Source organism: Perissodus microlepis, chromosome 1 (genome assembly GCF_051167445.1).
Source record: "Perissodus microlepis isolate ML-2025 ecotype Zambia chromosome 1, ASM5116744v1, whole genome shotgun sequence".
NCBI lineage: Eukaryota > Metazoa > Chordata > Actinopteri > Cichliformes > Cichlidae > Perissodus > Perissodus microlepis.
The window spans coordinates 35,263,583-35,282,588 of record NC_140461.1 but is presented as its reverse complement, the minus strand read 5'-3'; the positions used below and the strand labels follow the sequence as shown (position 1 = coordinate 35,282,588).

The window sequence follows — 19,006 nt, the reverse complement described above, 5'->3', positions numbered from 1 at the left end:
TGCCTTACAAACGTGTCACCAACACGACCCATCATCCAAGTCTAATCTGTAAAACAATGCAACATGTTTGTGTTGCAGTAGTTGTTTAGTGTTGAGCATCTACAGAGACCCCTTCCTGTCAAAAGCAAGTTTTTCCTTCCCACCGTTGCCAAGCGCTTGCTCATAGGGCGTGTCTGGCTGTTTTTACCTTACTCTATAAAATCCCTCAGGCGACTGTTAATGTGACAAAAATAAATCTGAATTGAACTGAATGGAAAATGTTACTTTGGCTGCTACATGTCACTAAGCTTCGACTCGACAGAACAACAACAATAATATTAAGATTAGCAGCAATAATGAGTCATTATATGTCACCACTCAATTTTAGCTTGAGACCAGGCCCAGACCCCAGCGCCCGCAGGGACAGCTTCTCTTTTTACAACATTGAATTTCACTGCTTTACATTCCCAACTGCCAAGTTTGGTGAGGTGGTCGATCTATATATGTCGTTTAGTAGAATAGATATAGTCCTCAATAAACATTATCATTTAATGCAAAACAAGTGGATAGTCTGTTCTGGGAAGGGGATCTTTCAAACAGCTGTGACTCAAACAGCAGCTGCTGGGTGGGACAGAGACAAACTAAAATAGACTCTGAGCTGTGCCAGCTTGAGCCACTGTAAACCATGAATCACAACACTTTACTAAGACTGATGCTATTCAGCGGTGTGCTTCGTTGACCCTTAGAACAGTCTAGACATTTCACTAATGATTTGTTTCGAAAAAACAAAACAAAAACACGTCTGCAGCTTCTTCTTCTTCTTTTTTTTTTTAGATCAAACATAAAATGATTTTCTTTGATTAAAAAAAAAAACTGATGAGGAAAAACTAGATGACACTTGAACAGGATGACACTGTTGTTCATCGTCTTTGGACTGCTATGACTAAAGAAGTACTCGACCCTGCAGGTGCTATAATAAGTATTTGAAGCACTTTGTACTGCCATAAGATTTAGTGCAACTCAAACGTAAATAAAGCCACATGAACAAAGTAGTTTAGAGTTTCCACAAAAACAGAAGAGCTTTCTGTGGAACTTGTGCAGGAACCCACTGATAATACCCAGAATCAGAGGTGGCAAGAGTACTAAAATATTTTACTCAAGTAAAAGTACTATTACTTTGCTGAAATTTTACTCAAGTACAAGTAAAATTACCTGTCTAAAAATGTACTCAAGTAAAAGTTACATAGTTACTTTTCTGTCAGCAGGAGGACAGCCGCTTCTGAGTAGTGCAAAAAAAGACAGTGGGATATAAATCTCAAAGTAGTTCTTTTTTAGTGAAAAGAAAAACTTACAAATTAAAGTGCAGTGGCAGTTAAACTGCAAGTATATACATGAAAATGGATAATGGTCACCAAACCAATCAACCAAACTGTCAGGTATCACAGTGTTTTCAATACAAAACCATATCATTCTTTCACATGAGAACTGTCAAATAAGAGAACAAGTATTGAACTGAACGGCAGCTGCTTTAAAAATGTTTTTTAATTTTTTAAACATGGCCCTGCCCTACTGTACCTCTAGAATAAAGTCCCTTTGTATCCATCCTAGAGTGTTACTCTCTGAACTTCCTGTTAATTTTGAGGAGCAGTTGATTTTCAAAGTTAGTAGAGTTCATCCTTGCTCACTTTGCAGTGAACAGTAGTCCAGCACAGCTAAAGAGACGCTCGAAGGCAGTTGAGGCAGGCAGGCCAGTGTTAAGTTTGAGAGAAAGTTTTTTGACGTCCCTAATAAGACATCAATGCATTACATAGCTACCGCTGGTAAATTATACCAATATACCTCGTGTTTTGTTTTTTTATTGGACAGTAACAGGCTAGTTAACGGGAGGTTGCAAGTGCTAATTAACAAGTAACAGAAGTCAGCTGTCTTTGACTAATCTAAGGTAAGTGAGCGCTCTGTTATTCTTTTGCCTGCAGTGTGAACATATGTGGGTTAAGTAAGAAAGTAGCCGCTTCTGTCTTTAATTTAACTATTTTTTAAAATAAATTATTATTATTAACAAACAGGAAAAACGTAGGTAAACACATTTTCTTTTGGCAATTTACCAACCCAGTAAAAAAAAATGTAAGTTGCATGGACAACAACGTGCCCGATTACAGCAAGTTGCTAGTACCAACCAACGTTATCTGTGTTCTTCACAGATGTCTTAACTTAATGTGATTAATTTGAACACAGCCTTTTTGCTACCATAACGGTACGAGTTGTATTTAACTTACCTCTACATGCTTGCGCAGGTTTGATGTGGAATTTTTAAAAGCTGCTAACTCGGTCTCTCTGGGCAAACACAGCTTACACTGCATAATAAAGCTGTTGCCTTTCTTGCACTTGAAGCCGAAATAGTCCCTTAAATACGGCCAGGGGTTCACATCCGTTTCTTCGAGTTCAGGGTCAGCAGAATTCGACGGGGCTTCTTTTTTCACTGGATCCGTAACACCGATGTCAGACTCCATCTTTAACGTGACCTTAGTACCAATTTGTTCTACTGCCCATCATTCCCTGCAGTATTTCCGAAGCGCAATGTTTTTTTTTTTATTTTTAATTTACTCAGTAACGGGTGTGATTGAAAACGTAGCGAACTACAATACTTTTTAAAAAATATACTTAAGTAAAAGTAAAATTACAGACTTGAAAAATGACTTTAAAAAGTACAAATACACAAAAAAACTACTCAATTACAGTAACGCAAGTAAATGTAATTCGTTACTTTCCACCTCTGCCCAGAATATATGTCTGCTTGGAAGTTGTGTAGAGCCACAGTAGTCGGCCCACTGTGGGCCCTAGTGCTGATGTGAAATGTAGGAGACATCTGGGCCTGCACTGTGGGTTGGCTGTGGGCTGCCTACACAAAGCACTGAAATCTCACAGTGTAAGCAGGCAGTAGGCTTGCAGCATACCCACAGCATGCCCACACTCAGCCGCCCTACTCTACGGGGCCCAGATGTGGCCTCCATTTCACGCCAGTACTGGAGTCCAGATGTGCACCATGGTACATTACCACCACCAACTGATATGGAATATGGAAAAAATACTACTTTCAAATGCTCCCTTATTCACAAGGGTTCCCACATTAGCAGCAGCACAGATTTGATTTGGCAGATTTCTGAACCGGGGTTCTTTTAACTTCCATGTTACTGAGATTTTGAATCAATCACCTTCTTCAAGCGTCGTATTCCTGACAATGTAATAAATCTGTAGTTTCATCTTGTCCACAATAGTCACATTTCCTAATAATTTGCCAGTGAACGTGCCCCCGTGGACCCACAGTGGGTAGGTGTGGGTGAACTGTGGGACTGTGGGGTAACTATGAGTTTTTATGGGCAAGCCTATTATATGTTGGCCACAGAACTGCCATGGCACCTACATGGCCTAACCTATATGAGCCCCAAACATGGGTAACTCATTCATACAATCAATCAAGTGTTTTTGCCTAACAGACGACCTGCTCTTCCTCCCGGGCCAAACCAAAGCAAAGAACTGAACAAAGGAAGATTTGGGGTGGGGGCGTGTCTTAGCTTGACCTTTTTTTCTTGCACAAACTTTGCTCATGCTCCATTAGTAACAGATCAGTACTTCATGGTTGATGAGCTCATAATAGTTTTACAGGTTACACTGAAAAAGCTGCATCCATTCTCTAAGCTAAATGCGTTTAATGCTATAGCTGATTGACATAGCAACAGTAACTAAGGAGTGGGCTTAATGAATTCATTTGTGACATTTTCAGTATATAATGGTGCCCTGTGAATGTATACAGCCACGTATTATTTCATAAAGTTTAAAATGTTGATTGCTACATCTTCAAAAGGGCAACGCCTTCATATGTTTATGTAGGTCGGGCATGCTGGTCTCTGCTTACTCTGAGTGCTCTTCCAAGAGGGTGTTGCCTAAGCTCGCATTTGTTTTTCTAATGTCGGCGCAAAAAGCCTGTTACTCAAGTGCATCACAGCCACAGCACTGATGCAGCATCCTCTCAGATGACCGGCAGGCTCCTTTAAATGTCAGACAGCTGTTAGCCGCACGGCTCGGATGCCCGGCCTGCCGCGCCCTTCTCTCCAGACGAGCCGCCTTCCTCTGCCCTGAAATGTCTTAGCTATTCCAGCTCTCTTCTCCCTCCCTCTGACATCATCTCAGTTCTCTCACAAATGGAAGGACACACACACACACACACACACACACACACAGGGCAGCTGGCCAAGGTTACATGGGTTTTCAGTGTGTGGGGGTCTATGTGTTTCTGAGATAGTTGAGTATTGCTTTTAACTCTATTCTGGGTGAAATAGTTTATTTAATATTCTGAGTGAGAACACAGTTACTAAACCTGAGCTTTCTAACATGTGTGCATGAGCGTGTGGAAGTGTCACAGCCCAGGACAAAACGAAACATGTCAAATTCACTTCATTTTCAATTAATTTTCCTTTAAAGTAAACCTGTTACGCTGTTCATGATTTCTCTGTCTTTCTCTTTCTCTGTAGTGGTGCATGCCCACAGGAAAGACAGCCAAGTTTCAAATAGCGACATCGGCACATATACAAGTGAAGGTAATAAGGAGAGGTACAAGGTAAGGATTATTTTGAATTGTGAAACATGCAAAGCTACTCTAGTGGGATCTAAGAATAAAAATAAAACTGTCATGAACTGGCTGTGTGGAGGCAGATGAGGACCCAAACGCAAAACTCACGGAGACAAAAAGCTGAACTCAAAATCACTGCTTTATTGCAGGCTTCACAAAGAAACAGAACTAAACTGGGAATGCTAACTGAGGACCGAGGGAACACAGAAAAGCACACAGGTTCGGGGAGGAGACATTGACAACGCGACACCGAACTGAGGGAGACGTGCACATAAATACACAGAGGGTTAACGAGGGAAGTGGGAGCACACGGGGAACACAGCTGACACAGATAATCATAACGAGACACGGCAGGAGTAACACAACACTGACAGGAGACTGTCAAAGTAAAACAGGAAGTACACAGAGGTGCAGACAGGAGGAGAGAGAGAGACAGGAGAGCACAGGCACAGGGGCACACAGGGGGTAAAAGTCACAAGGGGGAAATCAAATAAGGAGCAACTTAACAGAGCAACCCAGGAACCATGGCCTAAATAAAGAACAAAATACAAAAATACATGAAAACTAAGAATGCTGGGCCAACATGGCCCAGGATCATAACAAAAACAAGCACAAGGCTTTCTTTAAATGTGCTGTGCTGAGCTTTTACATAATAAATAATTTTTAGAGCGTCCTGGAGAACAAAGACGCATGCTGTGTTTCATGTTTTTTCTTCCTTGATTCTGATTAATCATCCAAAATATAACTACCTGTAATGTTGTTCTAGCATATCAATAGAAAAACAATTCAATAAAATGTAAATAAACAACCTACGTGTGTGGTTAACAACTGAAAATTGCAGTATTTGGTTTTAATCAAATCTGCTGTGAAACGTTGGGTCACCATCCAGTTATACACTGTTGCAGTCCAAGCACACCCATGTGCTGGCCTCCTGAGCAGGATAATGCAGATCGCCCCCAACCCCAAAACCATTCAAGAGAAGCTTGAGGAACACACCACAGAACCCAGTATTTCTACCTGAACCTGACACTCAGATTTATTTTCCTTTGAGTTTGAATGTCGCAGATCCATTGCATACGTTGTTTAATTGTCTTCATGATGTCAGAACCTGGCTATCTCAAAACTGTCTTACTTTGAATGACAGTAAAACTGAAGTTATTGTCTTTGACAGCCATATCCCTCTGAACCAACTAACCGATACCTTTGGCCCCCTTGCTAGCTACCTCTCCCACATTGTAAGAGACCTTGGGGTACTCTTGGATAGCTCCTTCAAATTAGAGAAACGAGTATCTACTGTGGTTAAATCCAGATTCTATCAGCTATGTCAGATTTCTAAAGCTAAACCTTTTCTTTTCCCCAAGGACCTTGAAAAGCTTATTCATGCATTCATTACCACTAGACTGGACTATTGTAACTCCCTTTATTTAGGCCTCCCTCACTCCTCTCTCTACCGTTTGCAATTAGTACAGAACGCTGCTGCACGCCTTTTATCAGCTGCCAGAATGATCATGACTCCTTCTGGAGTCATGATCATATGACTTCGGTTTTAGCTAACTTACACTGGCTTCCTGTCAAATTTCGCATTGATTTTAAAATTCTTTTACTCACTTATAAAATCGTAAACAATATGGCGCCTAGCTATTTAACAGAACTTCTCCATTTGTATAATCCTAAAAAAGCACTAAGACACTGTTTTTTTTAAATGTGGTATATAAATACATTTTGATTTGATTTGATTTGATTTGAAAGTCTCTCAGATGTCTTCACATGGTAAAATGTGCTACACTGAAGTACAGAGATGCTTTGTTATCTTTTTAGAAATCTTCTAGATTAAATGTTATTATTCACTCTTGACATTAAAAATTAGGACCACAGTAATATTATTCCTATACTAAGAAGATGAAGGCTCGACAGATTTATTATTGCCTGTGCTGACTGTGCTCCTGTCTGACAGCAGAATTACACAAAAACTAGGACACTGAAATCCATGAAACCTGGAGGAGAGGTGGAACACGAGGAAAGGAGGAAGCCATTAAACTTTGGTTCTGTTCCAGATATCTTTGGTTAAAATGATGAGCCAGGGCACTGGCCATGGTCCAGTACTGCACTCTCTAAGTGCCCTTCTCTGTATCCCTGCTGCATATAAAAGAAAAGATTTTCCACAAAACAAACAACGTTAAAAGCTTCTGAAAGTCTGATTGCACACAGCGGGGTGGCTGGACTGGATTCCAGTACACTACATGGAGTGTTTGCACCTTATTAACTTGTAGCCCAGAGTATATTCATCCTCCAACCTGACAACATCACCAGAATATCAATAGACTCTCTTCTTTCATCGTGCAGCTCACATCAGCCGTCATTTAGTGAAAGACAAAGCTTCATAGTCGGCTAATTTCTAATATTCCTAATACATAAAGCTGTTTGCAAAAGCTTTTAAGGAAAAACAGCTTAACTGACATCCTCCAAGCTTGTGTGTCAGTATGTGGGTGTGTGCTGTCGACAGGGACCAGGAGACCCTCTGTGCTGCTTCAGAGAAGCAGAGGAACAGATCAATGACGGTGGCTGAATTATTAATCTGCTTGCATTCAACCCTGTCTATTGTGCAGAGAGATTTTTAGGTTGTGTCATAAAAATGTTAAACTCACAGTGATGCAGTTTAAACATCACAGAATCAGCTTCCTGCTCATTGGTGGAGTCTACACGCATTGCTTTTCAAAGCACGTCTGTCTGTGATTTGTTGTGTATTCGGGCCTCCTCAGACAGAAACAGGTGAGTGTTTGTGCAGAGAGAAGCCCTGCTGTTGGTCCAGCATCGTTATCACAATCAAACGTTTTAAAGATTATAGAAGAGAAAAAAAGCTGGTTAATAAAACAGCATTACTGTGTGTGTGTGTGTGTGTGTGTGTGTGTGTGTGTGTGTGTGTGTGTGTGTGTGTGTGTGTGTGTGTGCAGCAGCATCACTCATCTGTGCCTGTCAGCTTCAACCTGCTGTTTTGTCCGTCACAGTCTGTAAACACCCACTCAGACCCCGAGTGTGGGTTTGTGTACAGCAGGGTGGCACGTTTGACATGGACGCTGAGTTCATTCACAGGCCAGTGCAAAGAGTCTCACGCTTTATAAATTCCCACATGAACACGTTTTAGCTTCCAGGGAGTTTTTCTGAGTTGTGTTAAGCTTTTATTAATTGAGAAATCTCCTTCATGCAGGTCTGCATTACCAGCTGAGAAGGCCTGTAACTGCACCATATTATCAGCACTGTTAGTGAGTTAGAGATAAAACTGCCTGCTCCGCTTCTTCCACATGCTTCCTGCGCAGGAACAAGAGTCTGGCACATACCGGTGGGTGTGTGGACATTCATTGTTTTGCTGGGAGCCTTTTGATATTGTCCCACTTTTATAAAGAAACCAATCAGAGAGCAGATTCGAGTCACCCGTTTGCCAAAAGTTGAAAAGAATACATACAGCTTGTCAACATGGCAACAAAATGTATCATATAAGTAGCGAATTTTCGAATTACCTTTGCAATTTTTCCTCTTCATTCATTAACATATTCATCTGTACATTAATCTGCACCAAAACAAACAAAAGTTTAACCACCGGAACAAAAGGAGAGCTAACAACTATCTATATTTCTCATATTTAAAGGCAAACACGAAATAAAACTAAAAACTGCACAGTTTACAACAAGTCCCCAGGTGTTCTTCTACAACGAGCTGCAGCACAGGCTTCCAGTCGTCTGTTGAGACCTCATTTTCCAGATCTACATTTCGTGGATTTGGATTAGATTGTGAACTCTCTGATGAACAGCACATAAACATGATGGCATTACTCATCACTATTCTAGCAGGAGTTTGTGGAGGTCTAGTGAGTCTATGTGTATCCCGGTTTTTATCAGTTTGGATCATAAAAATCTTAAATGGTTTCAGGGGCATTGGAAGCAGACTCTCTCTCTCTGGGATACAGATGGTTTCTCCATCATGAGCAAATAAGTATTTGGACTGCTGAATTTAATTTCAACCACTTACAAAGTAATAAGCAGTCTGTTATTTCAATATTAGGTTTGTTACTGGTCTCAAAGCAGCTGGGAGCACAGTCACCAAGAAACACATTATGTCATCATAGTTGGAAATCCTGCAGTGTCCACAGAGCACCGCTGCTCAGGAATGACCATGTGACCAAGTTTGCCAATGACCACCTGAGCGAGTCCAATGAGGCTTGGGAGATGCGGTTAGATGCCACTCGAGTTTTAAATCCAAGAACACCATCCCTACGCTTTGAAGATGTTGTTCTACCAAGGTTACAGAGCAACTGCCTTTCATTTTAGGAAGGAAGGTTAGAAAAACCTGTGATGAGAACCTCGGTTCACGCATTGAAAATGCGTCGTGGGTGGGTCTTCCAGTGGGACAATAACCCAAATCATACGGCCAAGGCAACAAAGAAGCAGCCCAGCCACTGTTTGGACTCTAATCCCACACAGCAGCTCAAAAGACAGCTTAAGCTTTGTGCATCCAAGTGATTACTTAGAAACCTTAAGGGTTTAAACAAAATCTGCAAAGAGGACAATCCCTGTGTGTTTGATGTTTGAGATGTGTCACAGATGTGGCCGCTAACTCGTACCCCACCAAGTATTAAATCAGGTGATTCAAGGTGATCGAATACTTGTTTCTGTCATCTGCCTGCTTTCCTGAGTGTTGGAGTGCTTGTCTGTTCTTTACATCACTTCCACTTTCCCATGCTGTCACACTCAGCCATCTCTGAGCCAATCAGCCTCCACTCTGAGAGCTTTAAATCTCAGTGCACGGTGGTCATTCTACCTTTCAAACCGTCAGTCATGTATCGCACTTCATCCCCATCTCCGCCTCACCCTGGTCACTCAGAGCTCCATCCAACACCAGTCTTTAGACTCAGGGGTAGTGCTTTCAACACATCTATTGGCAACCAAAAATATCAAAAATAATAACAAGTGGATTTGGTTTGTGGTGGTCTTTGCCCAAATACGGTACAGGTGACCCTTAGGTGAAAGAAAGAAAAATGGAAAAAAATAAGTTTCTGTTTATGTCTCAGTGCTTAGCGGAGTTACTGTAACACAGGCTTTATTAACTAAGACGTTAAAAATGTTTACATTGTATTTGGGATAAACTGATGGAATTCAGCTGACTGAAAGAGTAATTAATCTAATTCATTATTACTTAGAATAAAATAGAATAGAATAGAATAATCCTTTAATTGTCCCACAAGGGGAAATTTGGTTGTAATTTGTAACTTCTTGTCTTTGGTTGGAATTTGATTATTTGTGAAAACTGCACTGGTGCAATCATCTTTGCCATAAATGTGAATTACTACCCAGTGATGTTTGGATCATGGATTTATGGAACGTACTGGCATAAGTATGGATTCATGGTTGTAAAACCTCTGATACACAGTGTGTCTGTTGATGTTTGTGTGTATAGACCCAGAGATTACGTTCACTAAATGTTACTGCATTTCCCCTGAGAGTCACCGCCATCAGTCAGAAGCACAGCTTCACCCAGTCTTTATTAATTGCACCATGTGGGCGACAGCTGCATTCATGGACACCATTACTGGCACTTCCTTCATCATCTTCCTCCTCTCTTGAGATGAAATGCGATCGTTCACGTTGCCAGACCGTCCGTGTGCCTCACGGGTCAATCAGTAATCACCACTGAGCAGGGCAGACGCTGGGGAATGAGACACTAATGCATACACACCGATGGATGTTCTGATTACCTGCGTCATATCCATTACATCATGATGGAAGAGCCTCAGCAGTGTGTCAATACTGCAGAGACAACTGGGAATCTGCATCTTTAATGAGCTTCAGAATAAAAGAAGGTGTTGATTTTTAGGTAATGCTCTTTTGTAAAGACTAGTGTTAATTAACTTTAAATTCAATTTGATGTTATTTTGACACTATTAGATGATATAATGGTTTAAGTAACAGCCATTTCATACATTAGATAGTTTGTAGTAGTTCTCACTGTTAATAGTTTACAGAGGGATGTTACACTGGAATAACAGCTGTTACATTTACACAGTGTTAGAGCAACGGCTGCAACCTACAGCCTTTAAAATCACAATTAAATGATGTCTGTAAACACATCGGTCCAGGTGTTATCACACTGAGACAATAATGGCTGTCAGTTCTGTCGCTGCTTATATTACTGCTCTCTGCTAAGACTACAGATCACACTACTGATGTAAATTCCCTCATTTTAAAACACCATGGTGCCTCTTCAAACTCTGATCTCTTGTATTTCTTAATCTAAAGAGTGAATGCATTTAAAGCATGAACTGCACACCTAGCCACCAAACGTTTGGTAAAGTACGAGTACTGTAACGTTTTGTAGAGCTCTGATGAAGCATCACACCACATCTGGCATATATAGTTCCATTTTATAGAATACATTGTTAAAATTATAAGCTATATATTCCAGTCATCCATTTATCGGACATCACTGATAAATCAGTGGTGAAATTCTCCTCGGCCTCCTTGTTTTGCTCAGCGTACAGTCTTGGGGTGCTGGATGTGAGGTGAGACCCTCCATGCATGGTCAGGAGCTTCCATGTTGATGTCAGTGGCTTCGATCTCCTCATTTGTTCCAGCCGATTATCCCAGTGGGGAATCTGATCACCAGTGTAGGTGTATTCTTCCCATTCAGCTGACTCCTCAGGACTTGCCTGACCCTCTGCAGGTACTTGGTGGTTGCAGCTTTCCCAGCGGCCTCTTCATGGTTTTCCAATAAATGTTGTCTGCAATGTTGCCTTCTGGTAGTTTGATCCCCTCAGTTCTGACTACCTTCCCTCTCTTTGTTATCATCCGACTACACTTCTCCAGCCCGAATGACATTCCGATGTCATTGCTGTATATCCTGGTGGTGTGGATCAGTGAATCGATGTCTCGTTCACTCTTGGCATACAGCTTGATGTCATCCATGTACAGGAGGTGGCTGACAACTGCTCCATTCCATAGTCGGTGTCCGTAGCCAGTCTTGTCAATTATTTCACTGAGGGGGTTCAGGCCTATGCAGAACAGCAGTGGGGACAGAGCATCTCCTTGGTAGATCCCTCACTTAATGGTGACTTGTACTATGGGCTTGAAGTTGGCCTCCAGTGTTGTCCGCCACATCCCCATTGAGTTCCTGATGAAGGCTCTCAGGGTCCTGTTGATCTTATATAGTTCTAGGCATTCCAGGATCCAGGTGTGGGGCATTGAGTCATAGGCCTTCTTGTAGTCAATCCAGGCAGAGCACAGGTTGGTCAGCCGAGTCTTGCAGTCTCAGCTGACTGCTCGGTCTGCCAGTAACTGGTGTTTTGCGCCTCTGGTATTCTTGCCCATCCCTTTCTGTGCCCCATTCATGTACTGACCCATGTGCCTGTTCATCTTAGCCGCTATGATGCCTGACAGGAGTGTTCATGTGGAACTGAGGTAGGTTATTGGCCGGTAGTTGGAGGGGACCGGTCCCTTCTTGGGGCTGTCAGTTCTGTCATTGCTTATATTACTGCTCTCTGCTCTCTCAGTCCCTTCACTCTGGGTGTCTCTTATGTACTAGCATTTGCAGTTTATTGTTACTGCCAGACGCTTGTGTTCTTCAGCCAGTAGGCGTGAACCATGTAGGGGCCTGGTGCTGTCCAACTCTTCATACTGGAGACCCTTTCGTGGATCCTTTCTGTCTGCCACTCTGATGGTTACAGAAACATCTGTGCCGAATATGGCCTGGAAGTCCCGAGGTCAACATGGGAGACGTCCCCGAGGGTGGTGGAGAATGACCGAGCTAAGATCCTGTGGGACTTCCAGATACAGACGGACAAAATGGTGATGGCTAACCAACCGGACATAGTGGTGGTAGACAAGCAGAAGAAGACGGCCGTAGTGATCGATGTAGCGGTTCCCAATGACAGCAACATCAGGAAGAAGGAACACCAATATTAGAAAAAATGCTGTTTTCAAAGATTTTTCAGGCAAATGTCAACACAGTGGCAAAGATGTCGGAGAATCATAGGCCTCATCTTGTATGAAGTTTCTGGTGATCCATCAAAAAACTGATTGATGAGACATTTAGGCTGTAAGAGTGAATGTGAGCATGGTTGTCTGCCTCTCTGTGTTAGCTATGCAAAAGACTGAGAACCTGTCCAGGTCCTCTCGGCCTGTGACAGCTGGTACAGGCTTCCCCCCTGAACTGGATAAGTGCTTAAGAAAATGGATGGATGGACAAAGCTGCAGACAACAGGTCAATGATGCCATAAAGCCATGCTGCTGTATGACTAAATATGAATCCAAGATATAATAGACATGAACATCTGAAATGATCTCTCAAAACATTCATATAAACCAATCAGAGCAGTCCAGCCTCTTTCTCTTATAGATTTTCCTTTGTGTTTTCAGTGTGTGAGCCTTTCAGCCATGATGACTGTGCACTCCTCCTCCACCAGCTGCACATTAGTATTCAAGGCACAGATGAGGAGGAGCTGGAGTATGACGGGTTGGAAAGCCAATCCTGCAAACACCTTGTGGGTGGTGTGAGCGATTTTCCTGAAAGGTAAATACAAATCAGAGACACAATCAGGGAATTTGGGGAAAAGCCACTGGAGGACAGCTCGGAAAGACAGACCTTCGATTTCTAGCCTCGACCTTTTGAAAACACACACTTTTCTTGTTTTTTCTTTTTCTTGGGTCTGATCGATTTCCCAATGTGACCTTTGCATACCAGCAAGCAGCCCAGTTCATCCTCAAGCAGCTGAACTGTGAGCTGAGCTTTCCCAGAGGTTTGGCAAGATGAAGAAACAAAAACACAAAACAACACATTTCCTCTCAGAGCTCGAAGGGAAAAGGAACAACACGCATCTGTTTAATGGCCACTATAACCAGACAGTATCTCACAGTGCAACACAGTTTCAGTACCTTCTCCCTCCTCTCGATGCAAAGATTGATTAGTGCCTGGGCTGACTTATTTTGAAGTAAACCGCTGATGTCAGTGTACCCAGTGTAGCTGAAGAAATCAAAAAAGCACCTTGCCTTAAATGTCAAATTTGAAAATATAAAAAATAAATAAAAAACATACATTAGCGCACATACTCATACTCATTAGAGCGTAACGTGTGTATCAACAAATCAATTCCCAATCCATCAAAGTAACCTCAATAACAGAAGCTATACATTATAATTTAAGACAATCCCAACCTGAGGGGTTATTTCATGTCCCTGGCTTGTGAATTTGAATCTGGGTGCTGAGATAGGCAGGTAAGCGTACAGGCTGCTTCTAATAATGCCCACACGTGAGAGTGTTTCTCTGGATATCGGTCAATGCCAAATCCATTCCAGTTCAAATCTGTAAAGGTTTCCAGTCGGCTCGACAGCCTGTGTATTATAACTGAAATTATATAGAAATCTATTTGGATTTACTGATAAATATCAAAACTACATAATACCAAGGACTGTGTCTTAATATGTTAGGCTGTTTGAAGGCTGTGCTACTGCTGTCAGCGGTTCAGTGAATCCTGCTATACAGGCTAAATGTCTCTCTAGCGCACATAAAGGTCTTTTTACTCATTTTGTTGTCCTCACATTGGCCCAATAACAAAAAACTCTGGATTTAAAAATCTCTCTGTGTTCTTGAGAAAACACAAGACAACCGACATCTCTTAAACTGAAGCATGTTCCCATAATTTCCTGCTTCCACTGAGACACTGAGCTGCAGCTCATCGGGCACAGAGGGTAAGCCTACCCTTAGGTTGAATTAACCACAGAACACACAAGCAGAAGTGGAATTATCAGAACACCACCTGTGATACAATAATTGAAAGTGGAAGCGAGTGGATTCTGTAATGTGCTTTAATGCAGTTTTCTGAAGGACTGAATGCATGGATAAGCTCTTAGACCATATTCAGTTACCTTATGGGCAACATCTGACAGACACATTATTTTACAGGCTGTAGACAAATTCAGCAAATACTGAAACACAATCCTGTGTGTGTGTGTGTGTGTGTGTGTGTGTGTGTGTGTGTGTGTGTGTGTGTGTGTGTGTGTGTGTGTGTTTGTACGTAGGGACATAAAAAATGCGCCTATTAGTGCGTCTTTACTTCTTCGTTACACTTCCTCTTTATCAGCTGTTTAGCTCTCTGTGTTATGCTAGTGTGCCCTCTGACTGCGTGTGAGTGCTGATGTTGTCCTTATTGTTCACTTTGCCTGTGTAAAAGGATATGAACAGTTTCCTCCTACGGTCATATTTGAAGAGGTAGCACATACTTTGTACTTTATACCAGGTAACAAGTAAAATACACATATTGCTTTTGGCTAGTTGCTAATATTAGCATGCTAACATGGTCATGATTCTGATGCTAATGTTTAGCAGGTCTACAGTTTACGCTTTTCTCCATTTTTATGTGTTGGTTTTGCAGCTGATGGGGTGGGGATGTGATTTGCTCTGCTACGTTTTGACAGCTCTACAGAAAATACTCAGGAAATGAACCAGAATCTGCTTCTCACTGTGGCACGAGAGGATAATCAAAAGATCATCAAAGTCAGAACCTTGAATGTCTTAAATTTTAGGTCAGCCTGACAACTAAACTGAGCTGAGCTCTTTTATCTGCTTGAGGTTAACTGACATGTTGGTTGTTGATGCATGACAAGTGACGGCATCATCAAACACGTTCAGATTCCTCCTGTGGGAGGCATGAGTGAAAGTGACATGGCAGTCTAGTTCAAATTGTTGACTTTTGAGGCTAAACTAACAGAAATAAAGCTCAAACATGTGTAGAAAATATGGCACTTTAGTAGATACAGATTTAATAATTTAATATAGCTGAAATAAGACTGCTCCCAGGAGTGGCAAGGTTATCGCTCCTCGCCAGCAGCAGAAAAATTCTCCTCCCCAGGCTGGATAGCAGATGAAGCTCCGCTGCAGCTCTTGCTGCGATCTTTCTAGACTTCAGTAAAATATGTCCGTACAAGAAAATACATAAAAACAAGCAATGAGACAAAGCAGTGTGTCGACTAACAGAGAGGAGAACAGGTTTAGAAGAAGGAAATCAAAGAAAGGTTGTAAATCTATAAAAGTATCTCAGCCACACTCTTCCTTCCTGTTGGTGTGTGTTCCAACCTTCCAACACAGAAAAATCCTGGTTGGGAATTTATGCATCTTGCGTGACTTATAACAGTGACACAGTGAAATAATGTGAAGTCATGCAGACCTGGGTTAGTAGAGAAAAGCATTAAGTAACCTGCAGCCTGCTGGGAGGCACAGCATTTGGAAGACATGTCCATTTACCAGTGAAATATGTCATAGAGCTCGGGCCATATGACTAAAATTCAGCCAAATTTGTGTATGTGTGCTGTAGTAGTAAATGTACATATTTCCACTCTTCACATAAGACTGCCATCCAATACACTGTGTGGGAGGATCCATGTTTAAAATCCACGCTGAACACTGAGTTCCATTTATTTAGCCAACACACCTTCTCCTCCGAACAGCTCATCTGACCCTGCTAGGCTTGAGTGAAAGCTGAGTGTGGGTAGGATACATTTCTTTGTGAATGCAAAGCAGCGAATCAGAAAGCAGATACTTTCCTAGCAAGAGTCACATTCATCACCTATGGCACGTCCTGATCTTCGATCACCCCAGCAGGAGGTAAAACCTCTCGGATTCAGCCTTTATTGATTCCAAGTGTGACATGCAGTCTGCACGTGAGACCATCATCAATAAGAGCTATGTTGTCATCAGCTCCTAGGATATATCCCAATGGATCAGTAAAGAAATCAAAGAGATGAGAGCATGCTCTTAGCATTGCATCACAAACTTGTGTTTTTATGTAGAGTTTATAATGTAGCCATAAAAGATGCGGAGCTGGAAAGACATCAAGGTTCCACAGATTTCATTTCACGAACACGTCGTCTATACATCTTAATCTGTCAACTTGAATTTAATGCAGTTTACCCTTGTGCAATATGGGTTTATTCATGGGCCAAAAGAGCAGATGATATCATGGTTGACGACATTGTTATTTAGAAAAAAATTATTTTGGTGTCTGAAGAGTCCTGTTCTCACTGTTGTCTGATAACACACGAACAGCCAGGTTCTTCTCTGCTAATTCGACACAGAGATCATTCAAAAGAACCAAAGTCTGTGAGTCATTCATCATAAGCACCCAGCAAAAACTGGCTTTAATGGTTTTGTATCACTGAGACAGGTCTCAGGGTTCCAGTCAACAGAAGCGTGCAAACTGATAACCTGATGAACTCTCTATTTTATTATTATTAGTCCTTTATTTATCCAGGTAAAAAAAAATCTCATTTCCAAGAGAGACCTGGCATCAATATTTTGGTTTTAAATATGTTGGCTGATATCCTTTATGTATAGAAATATAGTTGCACATACTTTAGAGATATAGTAAAGGGGAAAATGATGGACTGCTTGTTTACTGTAAACAGACTGGTTCTTATTATAGTGTTTTTCTACACGAGCGCTCAGTTTTCAACCATGACTCACACACTCATGTTGGTCCCTTATATCTAACATTCACACTCCATTGAGCACATCGGAGAAACCCGAGGTTCAGCATCTTGCCCGAGGACACTCGAGCAGCCAGGGATTGGACCTCCAACCTTCCAAATAGCAGATGACCTGCTCTAGCTGAAATCCCAGTATTTCTTTGCACGACAAGTACAGGCGAGTGAAGCTCTTATTGCGATTACACTGTTCAGAAAGTCCATGCAAAGTTCACCTGAAGCCCGGGCACATCCCAAACAGCAGCAAGTATAGACTCGGTACGTGCTGGTGAAAGCATGCCACACTCTGTCTGTGTCACACTTTCACCTTTAAAATCCAAAAAATCCCTCTTGCTGTCAACTTTATTGAAGATAACAATTAACACACTGACCTTTGACCTGCGAGGAAAACTGCGCAGTGTGCCTGGCTTCAAACAGCTGCAGCTCTTTATCCAGGTCAAAAACAGCCAGCTCAACGCTCCAGGAGCGTAAACCTGTTTTTGGAACACACAGCAGCAATAATGCTCAGAATCAAGAGTCCAGTATGCCCTCACAACAATTTACTACATTTCTCTGACAGTGAGAAAAGTTTTGCTTGTTTGTTTGTTTTGCTAAATTTATGGAAGACCAAAACTGCCATAAACAAACAATTAAAAACAAACAAACAAACAAAGCTATTCATTGTTCTTATGAGGAGAAGAAGAAGTAGCAGTATTAATGAAAGAATAAGTAAAATTAATTACTGCACACATTTCCCTTTAATATTGTATTTGGTACATTTTATTTATTGCTGCATTAACATTTGAACACGATAAAACTACAACATTAACATGCTGCTTATGTGCACTATTCAATAATAAAATAGCTGGATTAATAAAAAAGTGAAAGGTGCCATTCTGTGCATTTGTTACAAAGAATATTTTAGCAATAACTGGATTTGTAGTTATGGAAGTTTTACCTAAGTTTGCACTGCAGTGCTTTTAGATTGAGGGGAATTATTAAAAGTTAATGCACTCTTATGCAGCTAATTAAAATTTGAAGCTCTTTCCGGGACTGCGTCTGGATTTTTAACCAATAAATATCTGACTTCTTGTTTTTATGAGTTCATTAAAGAAACTAAGTGGGAACAGATACTATGTAAACACCAAGCCGTTTCATCGCCCCGCTCCGCTGTCACCGACCACTTGAGTTTGCCTTACCCTGTGTGATCTGTCTCCTGGCAGCTTCGAGATGATGGCTGCAGGAAATCTCTCCAATCACGATCAATATGCGATAGTTTCTATGCTGGAACGCAGCTCCAGGGTGATGCTGTCCGTGGTGCTGAACAGACTCCTCTGGTTCTGTTTGCTCCACAGAGGCAGCGGCTGAGATAGAGATTTCCATGGTAACAGTGCCACTAATGGACGCTGAGCCCTTTTCCATCTCCATGACAACTGCATCCAGAGCGAGCACCATGACAGTGCAGGATGGGGTGGGAGGAGTGACGGGCGTGGCTCAGAAGAAGCTAAACACTTGATTGGATCCCAGGTGATGTTGCTATTTGATGTTGCAGCATGCCATTGGACAGAAAGAAGAGAGGGATATGAGAATTTATGTTGATCATATTTCCTATATGAGGCAGCTGAAGCTTAAAAAAAGATTTTACAGTATCAAAGTGTCAGTTGCTTTTCCACAGAGTTCTTGAAAAGAGAGATTTATCATCTTCAAATGTGTGAAAATATTCATAAAACTGTTGATGTTTGATTAAACAAAATAATTGTTTTCAAACCAAAGATTTTGGTGTGTATTGAGTCCAATCAATGCCACTTACAATAGCCCTCATAGTGTTTTTGTATTAACTTTTTAGACAAAGGTGTCTGGGACTAAAAAGTTTGTGGCAAACAAAGCGTCTATTTATATC

The 19,006-nt window shown here is 41.5% G+C and overlaps 1 protein-coding gene across 1 annotated transcript in view; it reads right to left on the bottom strand.

Annotated features, from left to right (window-relative positions):
- Nucleotides 1-18,561, bottom strand: part of map1aa (microtubule-associated protein 1Aa) — a 58,404-nt gene extending 39,843 nt beyond the window's left edge. Inside the window, exons 1-2 of the mRNA XM_084915028.1 lie at nt 18,306-18,561; nt 17,499-17,600 (exon numbers count right to left, since the gene is read on the bottom strand). Of these exons, the coding sequence (XP_084771154.1) occupies nt 17,499-17,600; nt 18,306-18,561 (358 nt within the window). The remainder of the gene's footprint in view (nt 1-17,498; nt 17,601-18,305) is intronic.
- Between the last annotated feature and the right edge of the window lie 445 nt (nt 18,562-19,006).